At 46.6% G+C, this 25,102-nt stretch overlaps 1 protein-coding gene across 6 annotated transcripts in view; it reads right to left on the bottom strand.

Moving 5' to 3' along the window:
- Positions 1-25,102, bottom strand: part of sorcs1 (sortilin-related VPS10 domain containing receptor 1) — a 664,251-nt gene that overhangs the window by 395,718 nt on the left and 243,431 nt on the right. For all 6 annotated transcript variants that reach the window (XR_009816964.2, XR_009816965.2, XM_061977167.2 and 3 more), the window contains exon 2: positions 10,125-10,192. Coding sequence is in view for 4 of the 6 variants with exons in the window: in XM_061977167.2 (XP_061833151.2) it covers positions 10,125-10,192 (68 nt within the window). In the remaining 2 variants the exon portion in view is untranslated. The remainder of the gene's footprint in view (positions 1-10,124; positions 10,193-25,102) is intronic.

Here is a 25,102-nt window from a genome sequence, read left to right as displayed (position 1 = left end):
TGCAATAAATGCTAAATGATAGTCCCAAAGCCACGATGATTTCGATTGAAAGTCATCCTCCTTGGTAGTTGCTGTATTTAGTGCAGTGGTTCTTAACCTGGGTTCGATCGAACCCTAGGGGTTCGGTGAGTCGGGCTCAGGGGTTCGGCGGAGGTCAAGACACACCCAACTCATCGTGTAAATAAAAAATTATCCCTATCGGCGTATTACGGATACGGCAACAGCAGAAGTCACACTGATTTGCAGGTGTGTAAATTGTTGTGAGTTTATGCACTGTGTTGGTTTTGTTCTTTGAACAAGGTGATGTTCATGCTCGGTTCATTTTGTGCACTAGTCATAAAACATGGTAACACTTTAGTATGGGAACATATTCACCATTAATTAATTGCTTATTAACATGCAAATTAGTAACATATTGGCTCTTAACTATTCATTATTAAGTACTTATTAATGCCTTAAACGGCATGGCCTTATTATAACCCTAACTCCCTAACCCTAACCAAATAACTCTAAAATAAGTCTTTGTTACTTAGAATATGTTCCCCTATTGTCCAAAAAACTCTAAGTCTTTTGTTACGGCGCACGCGCAGTCTACTTCTCCCTCCTCTGCGGGAGCACTTGGAGGAGCCGTTGACAGCGCGCTCAGACACGCCCCTGCTCGCGCTGAGCGCAGCACGCCCACGCAGCACGCCCACGCAGCACGCCCAGGCAGCACGCCCACGCAGCACGCCCACGCAGCACGCCCACGCAGCGACAAGCCTGCACACCTGGGACTGATGAGGGCGAGATATATAAAAGACCAGTGGACCCAAGGATCGGCGCGGGAACTTAGTTACCTCTTTGTGTACCGTAAGCCTTATGCGCTCTTACTGTGTTGTTTTTCCCTCCGTGATTCTGACGTCCATGTTGCTCTTCCGCAGTGCCTTCCCGAGTCTTCCCTCCTCGAGATCTCCCGTTGTTTCCCCGGTGTTTTGGACTGCCTTCTTCGTTTCCCGACTCCTCACTCGCCCCTGGACTCTGACGTCTCTCTCTGCCCCACAGACCCCTCGCTGATCTTGGACCCCTTTTGCCTTGCCCTCTTTGGACTTGTCTGCCTTTTCTCATCAACACTTGGTAACACACTTCAGATATCCACACACATAGTCTTACACCACACACACTCTTGTATTTTAGTCACACACTCCATTTCTATAGTTTAGTTGTATTGTTTATTATTATATATATTTATTATATATAATAAATTATTGTATATACTGCCCCCTGGTGTCTGAGCCGTCACCTCCCCTTTAGACGAAACACAACATTAAGTTCCCGCCAAAATTATTAAAGGACCTGACGGCACAGTTCCTTAGCCCCGCCCCCAGTGACTTTAGTTCCGCCCCCTGTGATTTTTTTTTTTTTTTTTCTGCCTCTTGCCCCATTCACCATGTCTTTTTCTTTTTTTCGCTCCACACCGGAGGAGTTGTCTTGTCCTGCCAAACTGTCGTGGAAAGGCATGTTTAGCAGTGATGTGAGCAAGGAGGAATTTTCTCGCCGCCTGGACACCCTCTTTCCACCCTCAGTGTCTGTTCCTCAGTCTACTGGGAGCGTCTGGAATCCGCCTTTGGAGGGGGGGAATGGTACCGACAGCCGTGCTGGTGAGGTAGCACAGCTGCGGCCAGCAAGACCGCTACCATCGATCTTTCAGTTTGCCTGGCCGCACCCACCAACCACGCTACCAGCACTTGTCCCCGAGCTAGCGTCCGAGCTAGCACTTGTACCCGAGCTAGTGTCCGAGCTAGCACCTGTCCCTCGGCTAGCGTCCGAGCTAGCACCTGTCCCTCGGCTAGCGTCCGAGCTAGCACCTGTCCCTCGGCTAGCGTCCGAGCTAGCACCTGTCCCTCGGCTAGCGTCCGAGCTAGCACTAGTCCCTCGGCTAGCGTCCGAGCTAGCACCAGTCCCTCGGCTAGCGTCCGAGCTAGCACCAGCCCCTCGGCTAGCGTCCGAGCTAGCACCAGCCCCTCGGCTAGCGTCCGAGCTAGCACCAGCCCCTCGGCTAGCATCAGAGTTAGCACCAGCCCCTCGGCTAGCCTCCGAGCTAGCACCAACCCCTCGGCTAGTCTCCGAGCTAGCACCAGTCCCCAGGCTAGCCTCTGAGCTAGCACCAGCTCCCAGGCTGGCCCCCACGTCTCCACCAGCTCCCATGCTGGCCCCCACGTCTCCACCAGCTCCCAGGCTGGCCTCGACCTCTGCCCCTCGGCCGGCTGCGCCGACTCCAGCACCTCTGCCGGCTCCGCCGACTCCAGCACCTCGGCCTGCTCCGCCGACTTCAGCACCTCGGCCAGCTCCTCAGCTGCCCTCCTCGTCTCCGGGTTTGACGTCCGCTGCTTCCACGCCTTTGACGTCTGCTGCTTCCACGCCTTTGACGTCCGCTGCTTCCACGCCGATGACGTCTGCCGCTTCCACGGCGCCGATGACGTCTGCCGCTTCCACGGCGCCGATGACGTCTGCCGCTTCCACGGCGCCGATGACGTCTGCCGCTTCCATGCCGCCGATGACGTCTGCCGCTTCCACGCCGCCGATGACGTCTGCCGCTTCCACGCCGCCGATGACGTCTGCCTCTTCCACGCCGCCGATGACATCTTCCTCCACGCCTGCCTCGCCGATGACGTCTTCCTCCACGCCGCCGCCGACGTCTGCCGCTTCCACGCCGCCGCCGACGTCATATCCTCGTTTCCGGCGAGACGCACCATGGCGCCAATCACGTCCGCCTTCCCGACGGCCAAGATGGTGGCCGTCCCTTGGTCGCCCGCCTCGCCGGCTTCCTTCTCGCCGCCGCCATCAGACTCGTCCTCGGTGGATTCGGGGACACTGGGGCCGGCGACCCACCACCAGTTCTCCCCTCCACCCTCCCTTGTTTCGTGAGTATGTTGGACATCTGGAATCTGTCCATAGGGGGGGGGATACTGTTACGACGCACACGCAGTCTACTTCTCCCTCCTCTGCGGGAGCACTTGGAGGAGCCGTTGACAGCGCGCTCGGACACGCCCCTGCTCGCGCTGAGCGCAGCACGCCCACGCAGCACGCCCACGCAGCGACAAGCCTGCACACCTGGGACTGATGAGGGCGAGATGAATAAAAGACCAGTGGACCCAAGGATCGGCGCGGGAACTTAGTTACCTCTTTGTGCACCGTAAGCCTTATGCGCTCTTACTGTGTTGTCTTTCCCTCCGTGATTCTGACGTCCGTGTTGCTCTTCCGCAGTGCCTTCCCGAGTCTTCCCTCCTCGAGATCTCCCGTTGTTTCCCCGGTGTTTTGGACTGCCTTCTTCGTTTCCCGACTCCTCACTCGCTCCTGGACTCTGACGTCTCTCTCTGCCCCACGGACCCCTCGCTGATCTTGGACCCCTTTTGCCTTGCCCTCTTTGGACTTGTCTGCCTTTTCTCATCAACACTTGGTAACACACTTCAGATATCTACACACATAGTCTTACACCACACACACTCTTGTATTTTAGTCACACACTCCATTTCTATAGTTTAGTTGTATTGTTTATTATTATATATATTTATTATATATAATAAATTATTGTATATACTGCCCCCTGGTGTCTGAGCCGTCACCTCCCCTTTAGACGAAACACAACATCTTTGTTACTTAGAATATGTTCCCCATACTAAAGTGTTACCAAAAACATATAACTTTGTCTTGAATTTGAAAAAAAAAAACATTTTATTTTTCACTAAAGAAGGGTTCGGTGAATGCGCATATGAAACTGGTGGGGTTCGGTACCTCCAACAAGGTTAAGAACCACTGATTTAGTGAATATATATGTGGGGTTGAAGTGTTACACTTTAAAATTTGGGTAAAAAAAAACATTTTGAAATTGAATTCATACCTACCACAGTGATATGGAATAGCCCCTACAACTACACTGTTTGTGTCACTCAGAGTACTTACATACTAAAATGGCTGATCATTTTAGCATGTGCAAAACTTTGCTCTCGCCAAAAATTCGGAATATTAGCACAGACTAGGGATGTAACAATTACCGGTATTAATGATAACTGGTGGTAAAACTACCAACAGTTAGTAATATCGGTTTGAATTGAAATTACCGCAAAATTGTGATCGATAAGCGCAATTCGATAAACCCCCGGATTGGTGATACTGCTCATTTATTGGAGAAAAAAGTTAGCGCACTAATGGCTAGCTAGCAGCTAACGCTCAGTTAGTGCTGCTAATTGCTAGGTGGCCATGCTAATCGCTAGCTATTTTAGATGCTAACATGAGTTGAAGACACAATAATATCTTTCCATATTACAAATGTCATACTAGGGTTGTACAATATACCTGTAGTAGTATAGTACCGCGATACTAATGAATCATTTTCGGTACTATACCGCCTCTGAAACGTATAACACTGAAACGCCCTCAGGAAGAGGTGCTTTAAAGGGGAACATTATCACAATTTCAGAAGGGTTAAAACCATTAAAAATCAGTTCCCAGTGGCTTATTTTATTTTTCGAAGTTTTTTTCAAAATTTTACCCATCACGCAATATCCCTAAAAAAAGCTTCAAAGTGCCTGATTTTAACCATCGTTATATACACCCGTCCATTTTCCTGTGACGTCACATAGTGATGCCAATACAAACAAACATGGCGGATAGAACAGCAAGCTATAGCGACATTAGCTCAGATTCAGACTCGGATTTCAGCGGTTTAAGCGATTCAACAGATTACGCATGTATTGAAACGGATGGTTGTAGTGTGGAGGCAGGTAGCGAAAACGAAATTGAAGAAGAAACTGAAGCTATTGAGCCAAATCGGTTTGAACCGTATGCAAGCGAAACCGACGAAAACGACACGACAGCCAGCGACACGGGAGAAAGCGAGGACGAATTCAGCGATCGCCTTCTAACCAACGATTGGTATGTGTTTGTTTGGCATTAAAGGAAACTAACAACTATGAACTAGGTTTACAGCATACGAAATACATTTGGCAACAACATGCACTTTGAGAGTGCAGACAGCCCATTTCAGGCGCGCTAAGAACATATATTTTTCCACGATTTCAGCACTCAGGTTAACCATACCTAAATAGACACAAAATACTGCATTACACAAGACTACCCGAATGTACTCGAATGATTGAAAAAAATAAATGTTTTTAAGCTAAATTATTGGTAAACACAGTTTATGTATAATAATTTATGTAAAACCGCGAGTAATGAATAAGGTTTTCATCAATTAATATATTCTGTAGACATACCCTCATCCGCTCTCTTTTCCTGAAAGCTGATCTGTCCAGTTTTGGAGTTGATGTCAGCATCTGCTTTGAGTGTCGCAGGATATCCACACATTCTTGCCATGTCTGTCGTAGCATAGCTTTCGTCGGTAAAGTGTGCGGCACAAACGACTGACCATTTCGTCGGCTTTCCCCACAGCCTCGTATTTTGAACAAATGTCGTCCAATTTCTTGCCACTTTCGCATCTTTGGGCCACTGGTGCAACTTGAATCCGTCCGTGTTCGTGTTGTTACACCCTCCGACAACACACCGACGAAAGTGAGAAAATGGCGGATTGCTTCCCGATGTGACGTCACGTTGCGACGTCATCGCTCCGAGAGCGAATAATAGAAAGGCATTTAATTCGCCCAAATTCGCCCATTTAGAGTTCGGAAATCGGTTAAAAAAAAAAAAGGTATTTTTTCTGCAACATCAAGGTATATATTGACGCTTACATAGGTCTGGTGATAATGCTCTCCTTTAAGACATGGCTAGCTAGTGTCGGCAGGGTTTTAGCTACTTCTAAATCACTAATTCAAATAAGACTAATGAATATGATTCATTAGTATTGCGGTACTATACTAATAACGGTATACCGTACAACCCTTATGCAGCCTATGTTTTACAGTGATAATGAATGTGACAAATCTGGTCACAATAACCGTGATATGAAGTGCTAATATCGTTGCATCCCTAGTACAGACACAACATAAGAGATGCTCAGCCTGATCCTTTAGTATTACAGATCACTAAAATTGTATATTGGTAATGCATAATCGGTAAAGGCTGAGATTAAAATAAAGACTAAAACGGCCTTCTTTCATCTCCGTAATATCGCTAAAATCTGTTCCATTTTGTCCACTAGCGACGCTGAGATCATTATTCATGCGTTCGTTACGTCTCGTCTCAATTACTGTAACGTATTATTTTTGGGTCTCCCTATGTCTGGCATTAAAAAATTACAGTTAGTATAAAATGCGGCTGCTAGAATTTTGACAAGAACAAGAAAGTTTGATCATATTACGCCTATACTGGCTCACCTGCACTGGCTTCCTGTGCATTCAAGATGTGACTTTAAGGTTTTACTACTTACGTATAAAATACTACACAGTCTAGCTCCATCCTATCTTGCCGATTGTATTGTGCGTTCAAAGAACTCCGGCTTATTAGTGATTCCCAGAGCCCCAAAAAAATATGCGGGCTATAGAGCGTTTTCTATTCGGGCTCCAGTACTATGGAATGCCTTCCCGGTACCCGGTAACAGTTAGAGATGCTACCTCAGTAAAAGCATTTAAAGGCCTACTGAAACCCACTACTACCGACCACGCAGTCTGATAGTTTATATATCAATGATGAAATCTTAACATTGCAACACATGCCAATACGGCCGGGTTAGCTTACTAAAGTGCAATTTTAAATTTTGCGCGAAATATCCTGCTGAAAACGTCTCGGTATGATGACGTCTGCGCGTGACGTCGCGGATTGTAGAGGACATTTTGGGACAGCATGGTGGCCAGCTATTAAGTCGTCTGTTTTCATCGCAAAATTCCACAGTATTCTGGACATCTGTGTTGGTGAATCTTTTGCAATTTGTTCAATGAACAATGGAGACAGCAAAGAAGAAAGCTGTAGGTGGGAAGCGGTGTATTGCGGGCGGCTGCAGCAACACAAACACAGCCGGTGTTTCATTGTTTACATTCCCGGAAGATGACAGTCAAGCTTAACCATTGGCCTGTGGAGAACTGGGACAACAGAGACTCTTACCAGGAGGACTTTGAGTTGGATACGTAGACACGGTACCGTGAGTACGCATGCAGCTGCGGCTTCCAAACATTTGATCGCTTGCCCGTACGTGCGTGCCGCTATGTGCATGTCACGTACGTAACTTTGGGGACTTTGGGGAAATATATGTGCTGTATGAACTTTGGGGAGGTGAACGGTACTTTGGGCTGTGGGATTGAGTGTGTTGTGCAGGTGTTTGAGTTGTATTGGCGGGTTATATGGACGGGAGGACGGAGGTGTTTGTTATGTGGGATTAATTTGTGGCATATTAAATATAAGCGTGGTTGTGTTGTGGCTAATAGAGTATATATATGTCTTGTGTTTATTTACTGTTTTAGTCATTCCCAGCTGAATATCAGGTCCCACCCGCCTCTCACAGCATCTTTCCTATCTGAATCGCTCCCACTGCCCTCTAGTCCTTCACTCTCACTTTCCTCACCAATCTTTCATACTCGCTTAAATTAATGGGGAAATCGTCACTTTCTCAGTCCGAATCGCTCTCGCTGCTGGTGGCCATGATTGTAAACAATGTGCAGATGTGAGGAGCTCCACAACCTGTGACGTCACGCTACTCGTCTGCTACTTCCGGTACAGGCAAGGCTTTTTTATCAGCGACCAAAAGTTGCAAACTTTATCGTCGATGTTCTCTACTGAATCCTTTCAGCAAAAATATGGCAATATCGCGAAATGATCACGTATGACACATAGAATGGACCTGCTATCCCAGTTTAAATAAGAAAATCGCATTTCAGTAGGCCTTTAAGTCCCATCTTAAAACTCATTTGTATACTCCAGCCTTCAAATAGACCCCCTTTTTAGACCAGTTGATCTGCCGTTTCTTTATTTTCTGCTCTGCCCCCCTCTCCCTTGTGGAAGGGGGGTCACAGGTCCGGTGGCCATGGATGAAGTGCTGGCTGTCCAGAGTCGGGACCCGGGGTTGACCGCTTGCCTGTGCATCGGTTGGGGACATCTCTGCGCTGCTGACTCGTCTCCACTCGGGATGGTCTCCTACTGGCCCCACTATGGACTGGACTCTCACTATTATGTTAGATCCACTATGGACTGGACTTTCACTATTATGTTAGATCCACTATGGACTGGACTCTCACTATTATGTTAGATCCACTATGGACTGGACTTTAACAATATTATGCTAGACCCACTCGACGTCTATTGCATCCATCGCCCCTAGGGTGGGGTCACCCACATATGCGGTCCTCTCCAAGGTTTCTAATAGTCATTCTCATTGACATCCCACTGGGTTGTGAGTTTTTCCTTGCCCTTATGTGGGATCTGAACCGAGGATGTCGTTGTGGCTTGTGCAGTCCTTTGAGACACTTGTGATTTAGGGCTGTATAAATAAACATTGATTGATTGATTTATCGACAAAGGTTGTCTGAATAAACCTCTGTTTTCCTACATCTCTAATTTAGTCTCCAGATTCAACAAACAGTGAACCTAGTTTCTACAATTAGTTGGTCATAATGAATTTGTTGCTGTGGTTTGCTGATAGTGTAAACAAGTAAAAATATAAAGGACAAACAAGAAAGAATAACACAAGATATTTCCCAAAGCCTACATTTGGCTTCAGTTTGAGGATTTTCAAGCTTTCAAGCTGTTACCTCATGCTGCTAATAGACTCATACCAGGCAAAGACCTTTAAATTTCGAACTATTCCTGACAGGTGTTGGATTTCCAAAGTGCCTTCTCTTCGTTGCTTTGCTACGACTCACCGGTAAATCTATTCTCTCACAAATAACACAATTAAATCGTTGTGGGGGGGCGTGGCCGCGGGCCTGCGGAGAAGCAGGGCGTGTCAGGACCGGCCTCGAGATTAGTGGCAGGTGCGTAGATGACACAGCTGTGAGTGTTAGTCTGATCACCTGTCGCTCCGTTAAAGGCAGCACTCGGGAAGGAGAGGGGTTGTTGTTGTAATGACTTGGTCCTGGGGTTTAGTTTTTCTAGTAGGCAACGGAAAGTTGGCTCGGGCGAGACGGCAATGAGAGTACATAATTTATTTTTTACACTAATAAAGGACAAAAAAAAAAGTACAAACGAAAGGCGCGCACAGTGGCGGAGAAACAACTTGGCTATGAAAACAAATACTTGCACAAAGGCAAAAACTATGAACAACAACAAACACTAACTGTGGCAATAATAAACAAAACTTACTTGGCATGGACAAAAAGGAGCAGCGTGAACGATGGACATGAAAAAAGAGTCAGAAATGTGGGGATGTCACCAGAAAGACAAACTGAAAACAATTAACTTAAATACTACAGACATGATTAACGAAAACAGGTGCTTGACTCAAAACGTGAAACAGGTGCGTGACGTGACAGGTGAAAACTAATGGGTTGCTATGGTGACAAACAAGAGTGCACAATGAGTCCAAACGTGGAACAGGTGAAACTAATGGGTAATCATGGAAACAAGACAAGGAAGTGAAAAGCCAGAAACTAAAGAGTCCAATAACTAAACAAAACATGACTAAAACAAAACCTGATTACACAGACATGACAGTTGTTGGTGGATGGTCAGAGCACGCAGCGAGAGACAGAAAAACCATTTGTGTGCTCGTGTGGGGGAAGAGCGAGCGAATAAATTGGACATGGCTGGAAAGGACAAGAAAGACAGTTTATTGAAAAATAAAACCTTGTTCGAAACACTGAACGCTGCTGTCATGTCCGTGGTTGATGGTCAGAAGAACCCGGTGAAACCAGACTTTCACAGTCGTTTATCTGCATAGACCGTTCATCGTTTCAAAAACCATCAGATTATTTTGTCTTGCAGCATGTTTACTTTTGCAAAAAAGGACAGCTAGTTAACATCTAAATATCCTCCAAAAAGCACGCACGGTTGGTCTTTTATTCTATTTTTGTTAGTTCATTTTTAAAAGGTAAATATGGTCAGCTACAGGCTACTAGAAACTAGCAACTACACAACAGCTAAGCACACAATAGCGCAATAAGACGTAATAGTATTGCAGTGTAAAATGGATGGGTTACATTGCTTCTTGAAGACTTCCAAGAATCACTTTTTATATCATGAGCTATGTGGTATGATATCCTTACCTCCATAGTGAGCTCTCAGTGACACTGTTGAGGTTGAAGTCATGTAATTTGGTCAGCATTAAAATCACCTGCAAGACAAGAGAGATGTTTCAATTAGTAAAATGTCCCCAAATAAAGGCAAGATGCACATTTACGTTCCGATGTTTTCATTTTGGACACAACATATACAAAACCCAAAACCAGTAAAGATGGCACGTTGTGTAAATTGTAAATAAAAACAGAATACAATGATTTGCAAATCCTTTTCAACTTATATTCAATTGAATAGACTGCAAAGACAAGACTTGACATTCGAACTGGAAAACGTTGTTAATTTTTGCAAATATTCACTCATTTGGAATTTGATGCCTGCAACATGTTTCAAAAAAGCTGGCACAAGTGGCAGAAAAGACTGAGAAAGTTGAGGAATGCTCATCCAACACTTATTTGGAACATCCCACAGGTGAACAGGCTCATTGGGAACAGGTGGGTGCCATGATTGGGTATAAAAGCCGCTTCCATGAAATGCTCAGTCATTCACAAACAAGGTTGGGGCGAGGGTCACCACTTTGTGAACAAAATGCATGAGCAAATTGTCGAACAGTTTAAGAACAACGTTTCTCAACGAGCTATTGCAGGGAATTTAGGGATTTCACAATCTACGGTCCGTAATATCATCAAAAGGTTGAGAGAATCTGGAAAAATCACTGCACGTAACATTGAATGCCCGTGACCTTGGATTCCTCAGGCGGTACTGCATCAAAAAGTGACATCAGTGTGTAAAGGATATCACCACATGGGCTCAGGAACACTTCAGAAAAACACTGTCAGTAACTACAGTTTGTCGTTGCATCTGTAAGTGCAAGTTCAAACTTCTACTATGCAAAGCCAAAGCCATTTATCAACAACACCCAGAAACGCTGCTGGCTTTGCTGGGCCCGAGCTCATCTAAGATGGACTGATGCAAAGTGGAAAAGTGTTCTGTGGTCTGACCAGTCCACATTTGAAAGTGTTTTTGGAAACTGTGGACGTTGTGTCCTCCGGAACAAAGAGGAAAATAATTGTTTGTTTGTTATAGGCGCAAAGTTGAAAAGCCAGCATCTGTGATGGTATGGGGGTGTATTAGTGTCCAAGACATTGGTAACTTACACATCTGTGAAGGCTCCATTAATGCTGAAAGGTACATACAGGTTTTGGAGCAACATATGTTGCCATCCAAGCAACGTTACCATGGACGCCCCTGCTTATTTCAGCAAGACAATGCCAAGCCACGTGTTACATCAACGTGGCTTTATAGTAAAAGAGTGCGGGTACTAGACTGGCCTGCCTGTAGTCCAGACCTGTCTCCCATTGAAAATGTGTGGCACATTATGAAGCCTAAAATACCACAACGGAGACCCCCGGACTGTTGAACAACTTAAGCTGTACATCAAGCAAGAATGGGAAAGAATTCCACCTGAGAAGCTTAAAAAATGTGTCTCCTCAGTTCCCAAACGTTTACTGAGTGTTGTTAAAAGGAAAGGCCATGTAACACAGTGGTGAACATGCCCTTTTCCCAGCCATGAAATTCTAAGTTAATTATTATTTGCAAAAAAATAAAATAAAGTTTATGAGTTTAAACATCAAATATGTTGTCTTTGTAGTGCATTCAACTGAATATGGGTTGAAAATGATTTGCAAATCATTGTATTCCGTTTATATTTACATCTAACACAATTTTCCAACTCATATGGAAACGGGGTTTGTAGATGACTGTAATAATTTGTATAACACCCAAGAGTGCAGATTTTGACCATTGAAATATGTAGGTAAAGACTTACGCTCATTTAAAAACAGCACTGCACATCATAATGGTGGCTAAAGTTTTGTTATTAAAGATCTAAAAAAAATATTTAGAACGTCCGGCGGGCCGAATTGAATATCTTAATGGCCGCTTGTGGCCCGCAGGCCGTATTTTGCCCATTCCTGCCATACTGTATACTGGGTATACTGTAAATCAACAACGTATCAGCCTTTTGCGATCGGCACTGAAAGGCATTACTAGGCATTGACTGATCATACACTTCTTCAGCGGAATTGGCTGATACTGATTGGTGGACGATCAACAGGAACATATCTAGTGTAAACAAACAGAAAATGATAATAGCAGTCGCATAGGAAGCCAATATCCTCGAGACATCACTCAGTAACATCTGCGGGAGACCACCAGAGCAAAACCAAAGAGCTATTATCGAAGCAGCTGAGACACGGCATGACTCGGGTGACTTATGAAAACATTTCCACCAGCATGGGGTTCCTGTGAGTACAAACTGAACAGATGCACCTCGGCTAGATTTACATGGCATGCTCGGGCCCCTGTGATCAGGCTTATTAAGCATGAGGTAACATCTGCAGTCCCCCAAAACACTGAAAACGTGCGGTGCATTTAGCCGACCGAGGGCTATTAAAATGTGCAGAGGAAAAGAACCGCGGGGGAAAGAAGTGCTAGTGGAAGGCATTTATTAAGACTGATTTAGGAAGTTAGAGTGTTGTCAGTGTGGGGAGGGGATTTGGCCTGGGGAATGAATAACCTTAAATGTCTAGACAAGACTAGATCTCTGCATACTAATGACTGACCAAGTCATTGCTGCCCAGCTGGAGGCGGAATTGACACTTGCACCACAAAGTGTCACACTTTCCCTGCATTTTTTTCCCCCAATTGTATTTTTTTTGTCTTTCTATACCTATATTCTATGTAGGGCTGGGCGATATGGCCTTTTTTAAATATCTCAATATTTTTAGGCCATGTCACGATACACGATATATATCTCGATATTTTGCCTTAGCCTTGAATGAACACTTAAATAAATGATAAATGGGTTGTACTTGTATAGCGCTTTTCTACCTTCAAGGTACTCAAAGCGCTTTGACACTACTTCCACATTTACCCATTCACACACACATTCACACACTGATGGAGGGAGCTGCCATGCAAGGCGCTAACCAGCACCCATCAGGAGCAAGGGTGAAGTGTCTTGCTCAGGACACAACGGACATGACGAGGTTGGTACTAGGTGGGGATTGAACCAGGGACCCTCGGGTCGCGCACGGCCATTCTCCCACTGCGCCACGCCGTCCCCACTTGATGCATATAATCACACCAGTATGATGATTCTTTGTGTCTACTGTTGCGTTTGGACCAGTTGTTCCTCCCAGGGAATTCAAGTCGCTCCCAAGCTCTTTACAACACTTAAAGCTGAGTAGAAAAACCACCAGAGACAGAATAGGTATTTTGTAATATAATTGCAAAGCTTTGCATATACATTGAGACCAGTCCAGCATAGAACATTCAATCGCGCCGCCAAGATGGTCTGCCCCCCCTTGAAAAACCTTCTCCCCTCTTAAGTCTCTCTTCCTCCCACCCTGGCAGTCATGTCCCTCCAGCCAAAACACATGCCCATTATCTCTTTTTCTTACATTCCTCACTCAAGGTTAAGCACACAGTTTTTGCAGACAACCCAAAGACTACAATTGGAAGAAAAACACTAGCTATTCTGTAATATGATTATGAAATAAAAGAAGTAACACTTAAATTCGGATATATGTAAATATCTGCCTCCGACACTACATTAAAACATTCTTGTTCATACAGCATTAATATATGCTCATTCTAAACTTTCATGCAGAGAGGGAAATCACAACTAAGTCAATTGACCATAACTGTATTCATCAGAGGTGTGGACTCGAGTCACATGACTTGGACTCGAGTCAGACTCGAGTCATGAATTTGATGACTTTAGACTCGACTTGACAAAATGTAAAAAGACTTGCAACTCGACTTCGACTTTAACATCAATGACTTGTGACTTCACTTGGACTTGAGCCTTTTGAATTGACATGACTTGACATGACTTGCTACTTTCCCCAAAACCCAAAGATGAAAAAGTTATTCGGGAGCGCTCCGTATTTTTCATTGTGTACTTGTCTATCAGCGTTGCGTGTGTCAGCTGGTGTGGTCTCAGTACAACAGCCAATCAAATTAGATCTACTTTGTTTTCATCATCCAATCAAATTGCAGGACAACCAACGAAGAAGACATGTCCAAACCACACGCCAGTGAACAAAAAATGATACCTAAAATAATTTTGTTTGGGTATAAAAATTACGAGGTGGTCAACACAAAACGGTTTGCAGTATGCAACACATGCGGTTCGAAAATTACTGATGGAGAGGCAACAACTTCCAACTTCGTCCGGCATTTGAAGTTGCACAAAGAACGGTAAGTATTGAATGTAAGATAACGTTTATTGGCTAAGTAACGTGACTTTTATTTGCTGTGTAGTTAAATCAGTGAGGCTGTAAACTCACTGCTAACGTTATAACGTTATTGCAAACACGGGAATCTGTTGCAGTTCACTACCTTATTCATACTTTTTGTTCAGTGATTTTTTTTTAAGCAGGGTTATGTTAGTCAATATATCACACGTAACGTTAGACGGCGGTCAGCAGCACCGCGTATTTTAGCCACCTAAAAAAAGACAAAAATAGTAAAATAAAGGTCAGTTAAAATGTATACTATATTATGAATATGTGTACCGTTTTAGCTAGCTTTCTGACATACTGTTGGTTGTTTACCTCAGTGGTCCCCAACCACCGGGCCGCGGCCCGGTACTGGTCCGTGGATCGATTGGTATCGGGCCGCACAAGAAATATATATATTTTTCTTTTCTTTTTTTAATTAAATCAACATAAAAAACACAAGATACACTTACAAGTAGTGCACCAACCCAAAACAACTCTCTCCCCCCTTTTGTTCTGGGCATTGAACATGAAGACTCTTCCTTCACTGTTCCGAGTGGCCATGAGAGTCTTGGCAGTGCCTGCCTCCAGTGCTCCAGTGGAGCGAGTTTTCAGCCATGGTGGCATCATACTACGCCCCCATCGTGCACAAATGACTGACAGACTCTTGGCTAATTTGGTCTTTTGCAGATGCAATGCAGCATAGGGCCCTGACATATAAAAAGTACAACTTTTTTGTTATGTTCACGTATATGTCATGTTTTTTCAATGTTAACACTTTTGTACAAATAAATACATTTGCAATTTTTCAATGTGTTTGTTCTGTAAAGGAATGAGTTAATGTTTAAAATGACTGGTTAATAGTGCTATTATAAAGTGCAATGTCAGCACAATTTTCTTTCCTGCAATTTAAAATGCACTTGTTTTAATAAATAAATACAGCATTTGAAAAGCATAAACAATCTGTGTTAATATATTAGTCTGTGGTTAAAAGGACTTGAAAGGACTCGAAACTCAAAATGCAGGACTTAGGACTTGACTTGAGACTTTCCAGTCTTGACTTTGGACTAGACTCGGGGCTTGCCTGTCTTGACTCGGGACTTGACTCGGACTTGAGGGCAAAGACTTGAGACTTACTTGTGACTTGCAAAACAATGACTTGGTCCCACCTCTGGTATTCATTAAAGGGGAACATTATCACCAGACCTATGTAAGTGTCAATATATACCTTAATGTTGCAGAAAAAAGACCATATATTTTTTTAACCGATTTCTGAACTCTAAATGGGTGAATTTTGGCGAATTAAACACCTTTCTATTATTCGCTCTCACAACGTGGCGTCACATCGGGAAGCAATCCTCCATTTTCTCAAACACCGAGTCAAATCAGCTCTGGTATTTTCCGTTTTTTCGACTGTTTTCCGTACCTTGGAGACATCATGCCTCGTCGGTGTGTTGTCGGAGGGTGTAACAACACGAATAGGGACGGATTCAATTTGCACCAGTGGTCCAAAGATGCGAAAGTGGCAAGAAATTGGACGTTTGTTTCGCACACTTTACCGACGAAAGCTATGCTACGACAGAGATGGCAAGAATGTGTGGATATCCTGCGACACTCAAAGCAGATGCATTTCCAACGATAAAGTCAAAGAAATCTGCCGCCAGACCCCAATTGAATCTGCCGGAGTGTGTGAGCAATTCAGAGACAAAGGACCTCGGTAGAACGGCAAGCAATGGCAGCAGTTTGTTCCCGCAGACGAGCGAGCTAAACCCCCTGGATGTCTTGGCTTACACCGTCCCTTATGCCACCGAAGATCGACCCTAGCTTCCCTGGCCTGCTGACATCAACTCCAAAACTGGACAGATCAGCTTTCAGGAAAAGAGAGCGGATGAGGGTATGTCTACAGAATATATTAATTGATGAAAATTGGGCTGTCTGCACTCTCAAAGTGCATGTTGTTGCCAAATGTATTTCATATGCTGTAAACCTAGTTCATAGTTGTTAGTTTCCTTTAATGCCAAACAAACACATACCAATCGTTGGTTAGAAGGCGATCGCCGAATTCGTCCGTCCTCGCTTTCTCCCGTGTCGCTGGCTGTCGTGTCGTTTGTCGGTTTCGCTTGCATACGGTTCAAACCGATATGGCTCAATAGCTTCAGTTTCTTCTTCAATTTCGTTTTCGCTACCTGCCTCCACACTACAACCATCCGTTTCAATACATGCGTAATCTGTTGAATCGCTTAAGCCGCTGAAATCTGAGTCTGAATCTGAGCTAATGTCGCTATAGCTTGCTGTTCTATGCGCCGTTTTGTTTGTATTGGCATCACTATGTGACGTCACGGGAAAATGGACGGGTGTATATAACGATGGTTAAAATCAGGCACTTTGAAGCTTTTTTTTAGGGATATTGCGTGACGGGTAAAATTTTGAAAAAAACTTTGAAAAATAAAATAAGCCACTAGGAACTGATTTTTAATGGTTTTAACCCTTCTGAAATTGTGATAATGTTCCCCTTTAAACAGTTATTAAGCAATGGCACAAACATTCATGTCATTTCCAAAACAGAAAGTGCAAGATTGTCAGAGACATTTTAAAACAAGCTATTAGTGCACTTTTGTGCATGATGTCACTAAGATGACATATCAAAACAACACTAAATTAAAGTGCACTTTTTTGTACAGAACGCCACCACAATAGTTTAAAACAAATAAAGTGCACTTTTGTGTGTGATGTCACATAAGGTATTTCAATAACTGTCAAATAAAAATGAGCTGCATAATAGGAAATCAAATAGTGTATGTCCTTCGCTATGTGGTAGGTTCCTGCAGACAATATCTCCCAACATCCCAGAACAAGCTAGTCAGATTACTTCTAGACCTCCACCCCAGATCCCACCTCACTCCTACCTACTTCTCCAAAGTGGGCTGGCTCAGGGTGGAGGACAGAGTAAAACAACTTGCACTGAGCCCAGTCTATAAAATCCGCTACACCTCCCTGATACTGAAGTACATGTCAAACTACTTCCTTAACGTAAATGACCGCCATAACCACAACACCAGGGGGAGCTCCACTAACCACGTTAAACCCAGATTCCGATCTAACAAAGGTCTTAACTCATTCTCTTTCTATGCCACATCAATATGGAATGCACTCCCAACAGGTGTAAAAGAAAGGGCATCTCTATCCTCCTTCAAAACCGCACTAAAAGAACACCTCCAGGCAACTTCAACCCTAAACTAACACCCTCCCTTCCACATCCTACCTCCCCGGTTTGTAAATAATCAAATGTAGATACGTATTCTTATGCTTTCTGATCTCTCTATGTCCACTACTCGCTGTACATATCCAGCCAAGTCAGACCTACACTGTTCCAATGTCCATTTTTCTGAATGTAGATACGTATTCTTATGCTTTCTGATCTCTCTGTTATGGGTCACACTTCTGCTGCTTCTCCTGTTGCGTGCCCTGACGAGCGCACCGCGGGACACGCCCACGGGCGCCCTCTCTCCGCTGCAAGCGCGCTTCAGCGCGGCTGCAAACGCTCGGCAATCTACGCACCTGTCTGTGATGAGCGATCAGCCTTCATAAACCAGCGCAACCTGAGATCCGACGCCAGAACGTAGCTTCTCGTATCCAGTACAGTAAGCCCACATGTCTCTCGCTCACTTACATGTGCATTCTCTCTCCCTGTGCTTCCTCCCCGTCGTTCTCATCGTCTCTTGTGTTGTGTCGTTCTACAGCTCCCCGTCATCCTTCCTCGTCGTCAAGCTGTGTGTCTTGTCACATTGGACCTCCCTGTGGATCCCCCCTTGCCTTCCTGGATTTCGACCTCACGCCTGCCCACTTACTACGACGCCGCGCTCCTGTCCTCGACCACCCGCCTGTCCTCCAACACTCGAGCCTGCTTTGCCCTTATTTGGACTTCCGCCTGGATCAACACGCACTCTCAACATCCTCTGGCAACCATACTCAGATAAGTTCCACATTTAGTCACACTTCATCTCTTTGGTTTAATTACACATCTCATTCACACACCAAGCTGTCAATAAACACGCTGACAGCTAAACGACGTCATCGTCTCCCTGTCGTCTTCTTCTCTTGAAATCCCGTCACAGTACGTTCTGGCCATGTCAGAACCAGACGGCAAAGACATGACGCGTACCCCGCTCACTTCCAGAACCTCCCCTGTACCCAACATCACAGGCGTGCACACGGCACTCCAGCAGCACCAAGAGCGCTTTTGTGTACTGGAGAACAAGCTAGATGCTGCTTTTGCTAACATTTTAGCTCGACTGGAATTGATTTCCCCAGGCTCCTCCGCTCAACCGGCGCCCGAGCAAACCGCCTCTGCTGCTGCAGTCCCCATGCCACCCCCTTCATCCTGCGAGCCGAAGATCGCTAGTCCCAGAGCTTTTGAAGGGGATTTTGAGCTTTGCCGTGGCTTCCTGGTCCAGTGTGACATGTTGTTTCGTCATCAACCCTCCCGCTACACTTCTGACGGGGCCAAGATAGCCTTTATTTTTTCTTTGTTGACCGGAAGGGCTCTCCAGTGGGCCACGGCAGCTGTGGACCGCAACCTTGGTCTCAGCACAAACTTTGCTGCTTTTCGCGCTGAGTTCCAGGCAGTTTTTGACCACCCCGCTGAGGGAGGAGACGCCGCCTCACGTCTTCACTCCCTCCAGCAAGGTTCTCGTTCTGTAGCTGACTACACCCTCGAGTTCCGCACCCTGGCCGCCGACAGCGGGTGGGATAACAAGGCCTTGTTGAGCGCCTACCGTCGGGGCCTCTCTGACGAAATCAAGGACGGATTGTTGCGAGACCGACCAGCCACCTACCATGACCTCATCCAGCTGGCACTGCTTATGGACCAAAGGCTAAGGGAACGAGCAGCGGAGAGAAGCCTCGCTGCCCGCGAGAGGACCAGACGGCCGGCGTGGGAAAATCGGACCGCTTCCTACCCCCCTACCGCGGCTAGAGCTCAGGATGGAGGCGCCCACTTGGCAGACCAGTCTGGGTTTTTCCCCGCACCTTCCAGAGGGGTGGAACCCATGCAGTTGGGCAGGACTCGACTAGCCACGGAGGAACGGGAGAGAAGGTTCCGGCAGCGCCTCTGCCTCTACTGTGGTTGTGCGGGTCACGTGATCCAGACCTGCCCCACACGGCCAAAAGATCAGGCTCACTAGTTAGGGGAGTACTTGTGAGCCACACCACCTTTCCCCAGAGCAATAGTGACCCTGGCATTCTGTTCCCCGCAACGTTGTCTTGGAAGGCTAAAAGACTGAAGGTGGGAGCATATTTGGACTCTGGAGCAGATGAGAGTTTCATGGACCGTGATTTCGCCTGTCAAGCCGGGATTGAGCTTCTGCCGCTGGACAAGTCTTTACCAGCTCAGGCCTTGGATGGGCATCCCCTGGGACCCATCACCCACCGTACCGCACTAGTCACTCTTACCCTGTCAGGCAACCACACTGAGCAAATTAGCTTGTTGATCCTCAACGCCCCTATCGCTCCTCTTGTCCTCGGCCGTTCGTGGCTTCGCCAGCACGACCCCCAGATTTCCTGGATCTCAGAGAGGATCCTAGCCTGGAGCGCGGCATGCCATGCTAACTGCCTCAAAGCAGCAGCCCCCGTCTCTGAGAACCCCAAGCTCAAATCTTCCCCATCTGACTTATCGGGGGTTCCCTCTGTCTACCATGACCTTGCTGCTGTATTTAGTAAGGAACAGGCACTTTCACTACCCCCGCACAGACCATATGACTGCGCCATTGATCTCATACCCGAAGCAGTACTCCCCTCTAGCCGCCTGTATAACCTATCCATACCCGAGAAAAAGGCCATGTCTGACTACATCACGGAATCACTCGCATCTGGTATCATCACCCCCTCCAAATCTCCGGTAGCCGCTGGATTCTTCTTTGTCAGCAAGAAGGATGGATCCCTACGTCCGTGCATCGACTACCGCAAACTCAACCTCATCACGGTCAAGAACCGATATCCTCTACCACTCATGAGCTCCTCCTTCGAACCCCTTGCCCCTGCTACCATTTTCACCAAACTGGATCTCCGTAACGCATACCATCTTGTCCGGATTAGGAAGGGGGACGAATGGAAGACGGCCTTCAACACGCACTTAGGTCACTTCGAGTACCGGGTCATGCCCTTCGGCCTGACCAACGCCCCAGCCGTCTTCCAGACCCTTGTTAACGACGTGCTGAGAGACATGCTCGAGAAATTTGTGGTCGTATATCTTGATGATATTTTGATTTTCTCTCACAACCTGCAGGACCATCAACAGCACGTGCGCCTTGTTCTCCAGCGCCTCCTTGAGAATCGTCTTTTCGTCAAGGCAGAGAAGTGCGAGTTCCATTCCTCATCAGTGAACTTCTTGGGTCACATCATTGAGAGGGGTAACATCCGAGCCGACCCCAAGAAGGTAAAGGCAGTGGTGGATTGGCCCCAACCCACCACTCGTACCGAGCTTAGGAGATTCCTAGGCTTTGCGGGTTTCTACCGTCGCTTCATACTAGACTTCAGCAAGGTAGCCGCACCCCTCCACGCACTAACTTCTACCAATACAGTTTTCGTCTGGAACAAGGAGGCAGATAGCGCATTCTTGAGCCTCAAGAGGAGCTTCAGTTCCGCTCCTATCTTGGTACACCCTGACCCCGACAAACCGTTCACAGTGGAAGTAGATGCATCAGATTCCGGGATTGGGGCAGTATTGTCCCAAAGAGCTAATGAGAATAATGTGTTGCACCCTTGTGCATTCTTTTCCAGACGCCTAACCCCAGCCGAGAGGAACTATGATGCAGGGAACCGAGAACTGTTGGCCGTCCACGAAGCTTTGGTTGAATGGAGACACTGGCTAGAGGGGGCTGAACATCCGTTCCTAGTCCTGACCGACCACCGCAACCTTATTCACATCCGTTCTGCAAAGAGACTTAATGACAGGCAAGCACGCTGGTCACAGTTCTTTGGCCGATTCAATTACACTCTCACCTACAGACCCGGTTCACGCAATGGCAAGGCTGACGCTCTTTCAAGGATCTTCTCCGAGGAACCCATCACTAGACAAACTGCAGAGACCATACTTCCCCCGAACCGCATCTTCGGGATGGTAACTTGGGAAATCGAGGGCCTGGTCAGGACGGCCTTACGGTCTGACCCTGGTCCCGGTAACGGACCCCCCAATAGACTTTTTGTTCCGCAACCCTTAAGGAGCAAGGTACTCGACTGGGCACATTCAAGTCTGTTTACATGTCATCCCGGAATCCACAGATCGCTATCATTCATTCGACGCCGCTTCTGGTGGCCTTCCATGGAGGCGGATACTCGCGAGTTCATTGCCGCCTGCTGCATCTGCGCCCGGAACAAGGCAGACCACAGCCCTCCTGCTGGACTCCTACATCCTCTTCCGATCCCGAGTCGACCTTGGTCACACATCGCTCTTGACTTCATTACTGGACTTCCCCCCTCTAAAGGTAACACCACAATCCTCACAATAATCGACAGGTTTTCCAAGGCGGCCCATTTCATACCCTTGCCCAAACTCCCATCCTCGGCCGAGACCACAGAACTGCTCGTTCAGCATGTGGTTAGAATTCACGGTATCCCCACCGACATTGTGTCTGATCGTGGACCCCAATTCATTTCCCGGGTGTGGCGAGCTTTCTGCAAGGGAATCGGAGCCACGGTCAGCCTGACTTCTGGCTACCACCCCCAGAGCAATGGACAAGCGGAAAGGGCCAACCAGGGGGTGGAGACCATGCTGCGTTGTATGGCTGCTCAACAGCCCAACTCCTGGTGCAAGTTTATTCCTTGGGTGGAGTACTCCTTTAACTCCATGACCTGCGCAGCTACTGGTATGTCCCCTTTTGAATGCTGGCAAGGTTTTCAACCTCCTTTATTTCCCTCCCAGGAGATCGAAGTGGCAGTTCCTTCCACCCGAGCCCACCTGAGACGATGCCGCAAGGTGTGGAGGTCTGCCCGCGCTGCCTTATTGAAGGCATCTGAGAAGATGCGTCGTAACGCCAACCGGCGGCGCATCCCGGCTCCCGACTATCAGCCCGGGCAGCAGGTGCTGCTACGGGCCAAGGACCTCCACCTCCCGATATCTTCTCAGAAACTAGCGCCACGGTTCGTTGGACCATATACGGTCAGATCCAAGGTCAATCCTGCAGCAGTTTGTCTGGATCTCCCTGGTTCCATGAGATCCCACCCGGTGTTCCACGTGTCTCAGGTCAAACCAGTAACCAACAGTTCACTGTCGCCCCCCCACCCCTGCCCCCCCTCCGCCTAGGGTTCTCGAGGATGGGGACCAGGTGTGGACCGTCAGGGAGATTCTCAAGGTCCGACGACAAGGAAGAGGATGGGTCTACCTCGTGGACTGGGAGGGCTATGGACCCGAGGACAGATCATGGGTCCCGGCTTCTTACATCGCCGACCCCTCCCTTATTGAGGATTTTTACCGGACTCACCCTGAGGCACCCCGAAGCTCGTCGGGAGTCTCGCATAAGGGGGGGGGTCCTGTTATGGGTCACACTTCTGCTGCTTCTCCTGTTGCGTGCCCTGACGTGCGCACCGCGGGACACGCCCACGGGCGCCCTCTCTCCGCTGCAAGCGCGCTTCCGCGCGGCTGCAAACGCTCGGCAATCTACGCACCTGTCTGTGATGAGCGATCAGCCTTCATAAACCAGCGCAACCTGAGATCCGACGCCAGAACGTAGCTTCTCGTATCCAGTACAGTAAGCCCACACGTCTCTCGCTCACTTACATGTGCATTCTCTCTCCCTGTGCTTCCTCCCCGTCGTTCTCATCGTCTCTTGTGTTTTGTCGTTCTACAGCTCCCCGTCATCCTTCCTCGTCGTCAAGCTGTGTGTCTTGTCACATTGGACCTCCCTGTGGATCCCCCCTTGCCTTCCTGGATTTCGACCTCACGCCTGCCCACTTACTACGACGCCGCGCTCCTGTCCTCGACCACCCGCCTGTCCTCCAACACTCGAGCCTGCTTTGCCCTTATTTGGACTTCCGCCTGGATCAACACGCACTCTCAACATCCTCTGGCAACCATACTCAGATAAGTTCCACATATAGTCACACTTCATCTCTTTGGTTTAATTACACATCTCATTCACACACCAAGCTGTCAATAAACACGCTGACAGCTAAACGACGTCATCGTCTCCCTGTCGTCTTCTTCTCTTGAAATCACGTCACACTCTCTATGTCCACTACTTGCTGTACATATCCAGCCAAGTCAGACCTACACTGTTCCAATGTCCATTTTTCTGATGATGCAATTTTTGATGACTGATGTGTTGATATCAACCAAACCTACCCCCCCTCTCCACATCCCACACCCCGGATTGTAAATAATGTAAATAATTCAATGTATATACTCTGATTATTATCTCGTGTGATGACTGTATTATGATGATAGTATATATCTGTATCATGAATCAATTTAAGTTGAAAAACTTATTCGGGTGCTACCATTGAGTGGTCAATTGTACGGAATATGTACTGCACTGTGCAATCTACTAATAAAAGTTTCAATCAATCGATCAATCAATTCTGTTGTTGACAATTTTTTTCATACGGTGTTGATGTGGAAATGGTTGCCTCGGCATTTTGTTGGTGTGGCACCGAACGGAGATTTTGACATGCAGAGTTTCAAGCACTCTTCATTCTCTAGCGGGTAACTTTTCAAATCATGCTACACGTTAGCAGTAATGCTACTTTTTGCAGCAACGCTTTTGCCGCACACTTGACAAATTACGGTTGTCTATTCGACGTATTCCCCGCTTGAAGCCAAACCACCGCTTCAAGCTTCTACTGTGCCCAAGACCCAACCTCCGGGCTGATGATTTTAGGTTGTCCTGAAGAATTTGGAGGTAATCCTCCTTTTTTCATTGTCCAATTCACTCTCTGTAAAGCACCATTTCCAGTGACAGCAAAACAGGCCCAGAGCATAATACTACCACCACCATGCTTGACGGTAGGCTTGGTATTCCTTGCATTAAAGGCCTCACATTTTCTCCTCTAAACATATTGCTGGGTATTGTGGGCCAAACAGCTAAATTTTTGTTTCATCTGACATCACATGGACAAAGATAAGACCTTCTAGAGCAGGGGTGTCAAACTCAAATACAGAGTGGGCCAAAATTTAAAACTGAACAAAGCCGCGGGCCAAGGTTGAACAAATTAACCTTTTTGATAGGGACCCAAACAAGTTTTGCATTGAATATTGAACAAGCAAGGCTTATATAACTTTATAGTGACATGCAAAATCGAGTTTCAAATAATAAAAATAATAATTAAAAAATATCAATGGCATATCAAATACAATTTAAATAAAAATGGAATGCCTCTTTTCTATTTGCAGCCTTCTGAGGTAAATATCAATATGAACTTCTTCCACAGGCTAATAAATTTGAAAATAAAATAACAATGAATAAACCAACCATTCAGGACTTTAAACTGCTCAGTTTGCAACACACTGATCTAATCTGGCATCTTTTCTTGGATGCTAGTTCATTAATGTCGGGGCTCAGGCTTTGAGCTGAGGCAACCTTCATTATCGAACGAAGGTGTTCATCAGTCATTATATCTTGTAGTCCACAGTCTTGGGGGCGTGCCTTAAAGGCACTGCCTTTAACGTCCTCTACGAACTGTCGTCACGTCCGCTTTTCATCCATTCTAACAACGTGCCGGCCCAGTCA

The sequence above is a fragment of the Nerophis lumbriciformis genome, linkage group LG16 (assembly GCF_033978685.3).
Source record: "Nerophis lumbriciformis linkage group LG16, RoL_Nlum_v2.1, whole genome shotgun sequence".
Taxonomy (NCBI): Eukaryota; Metazoa; Chordata; class Actinopteri; order Syngnathiformes; family Syngnathidae; genus Nerophis; species Nerophis lumbriciformis.
This window is presented reverse-complemented; position numbering and strand designations above follow the sequence as displayed.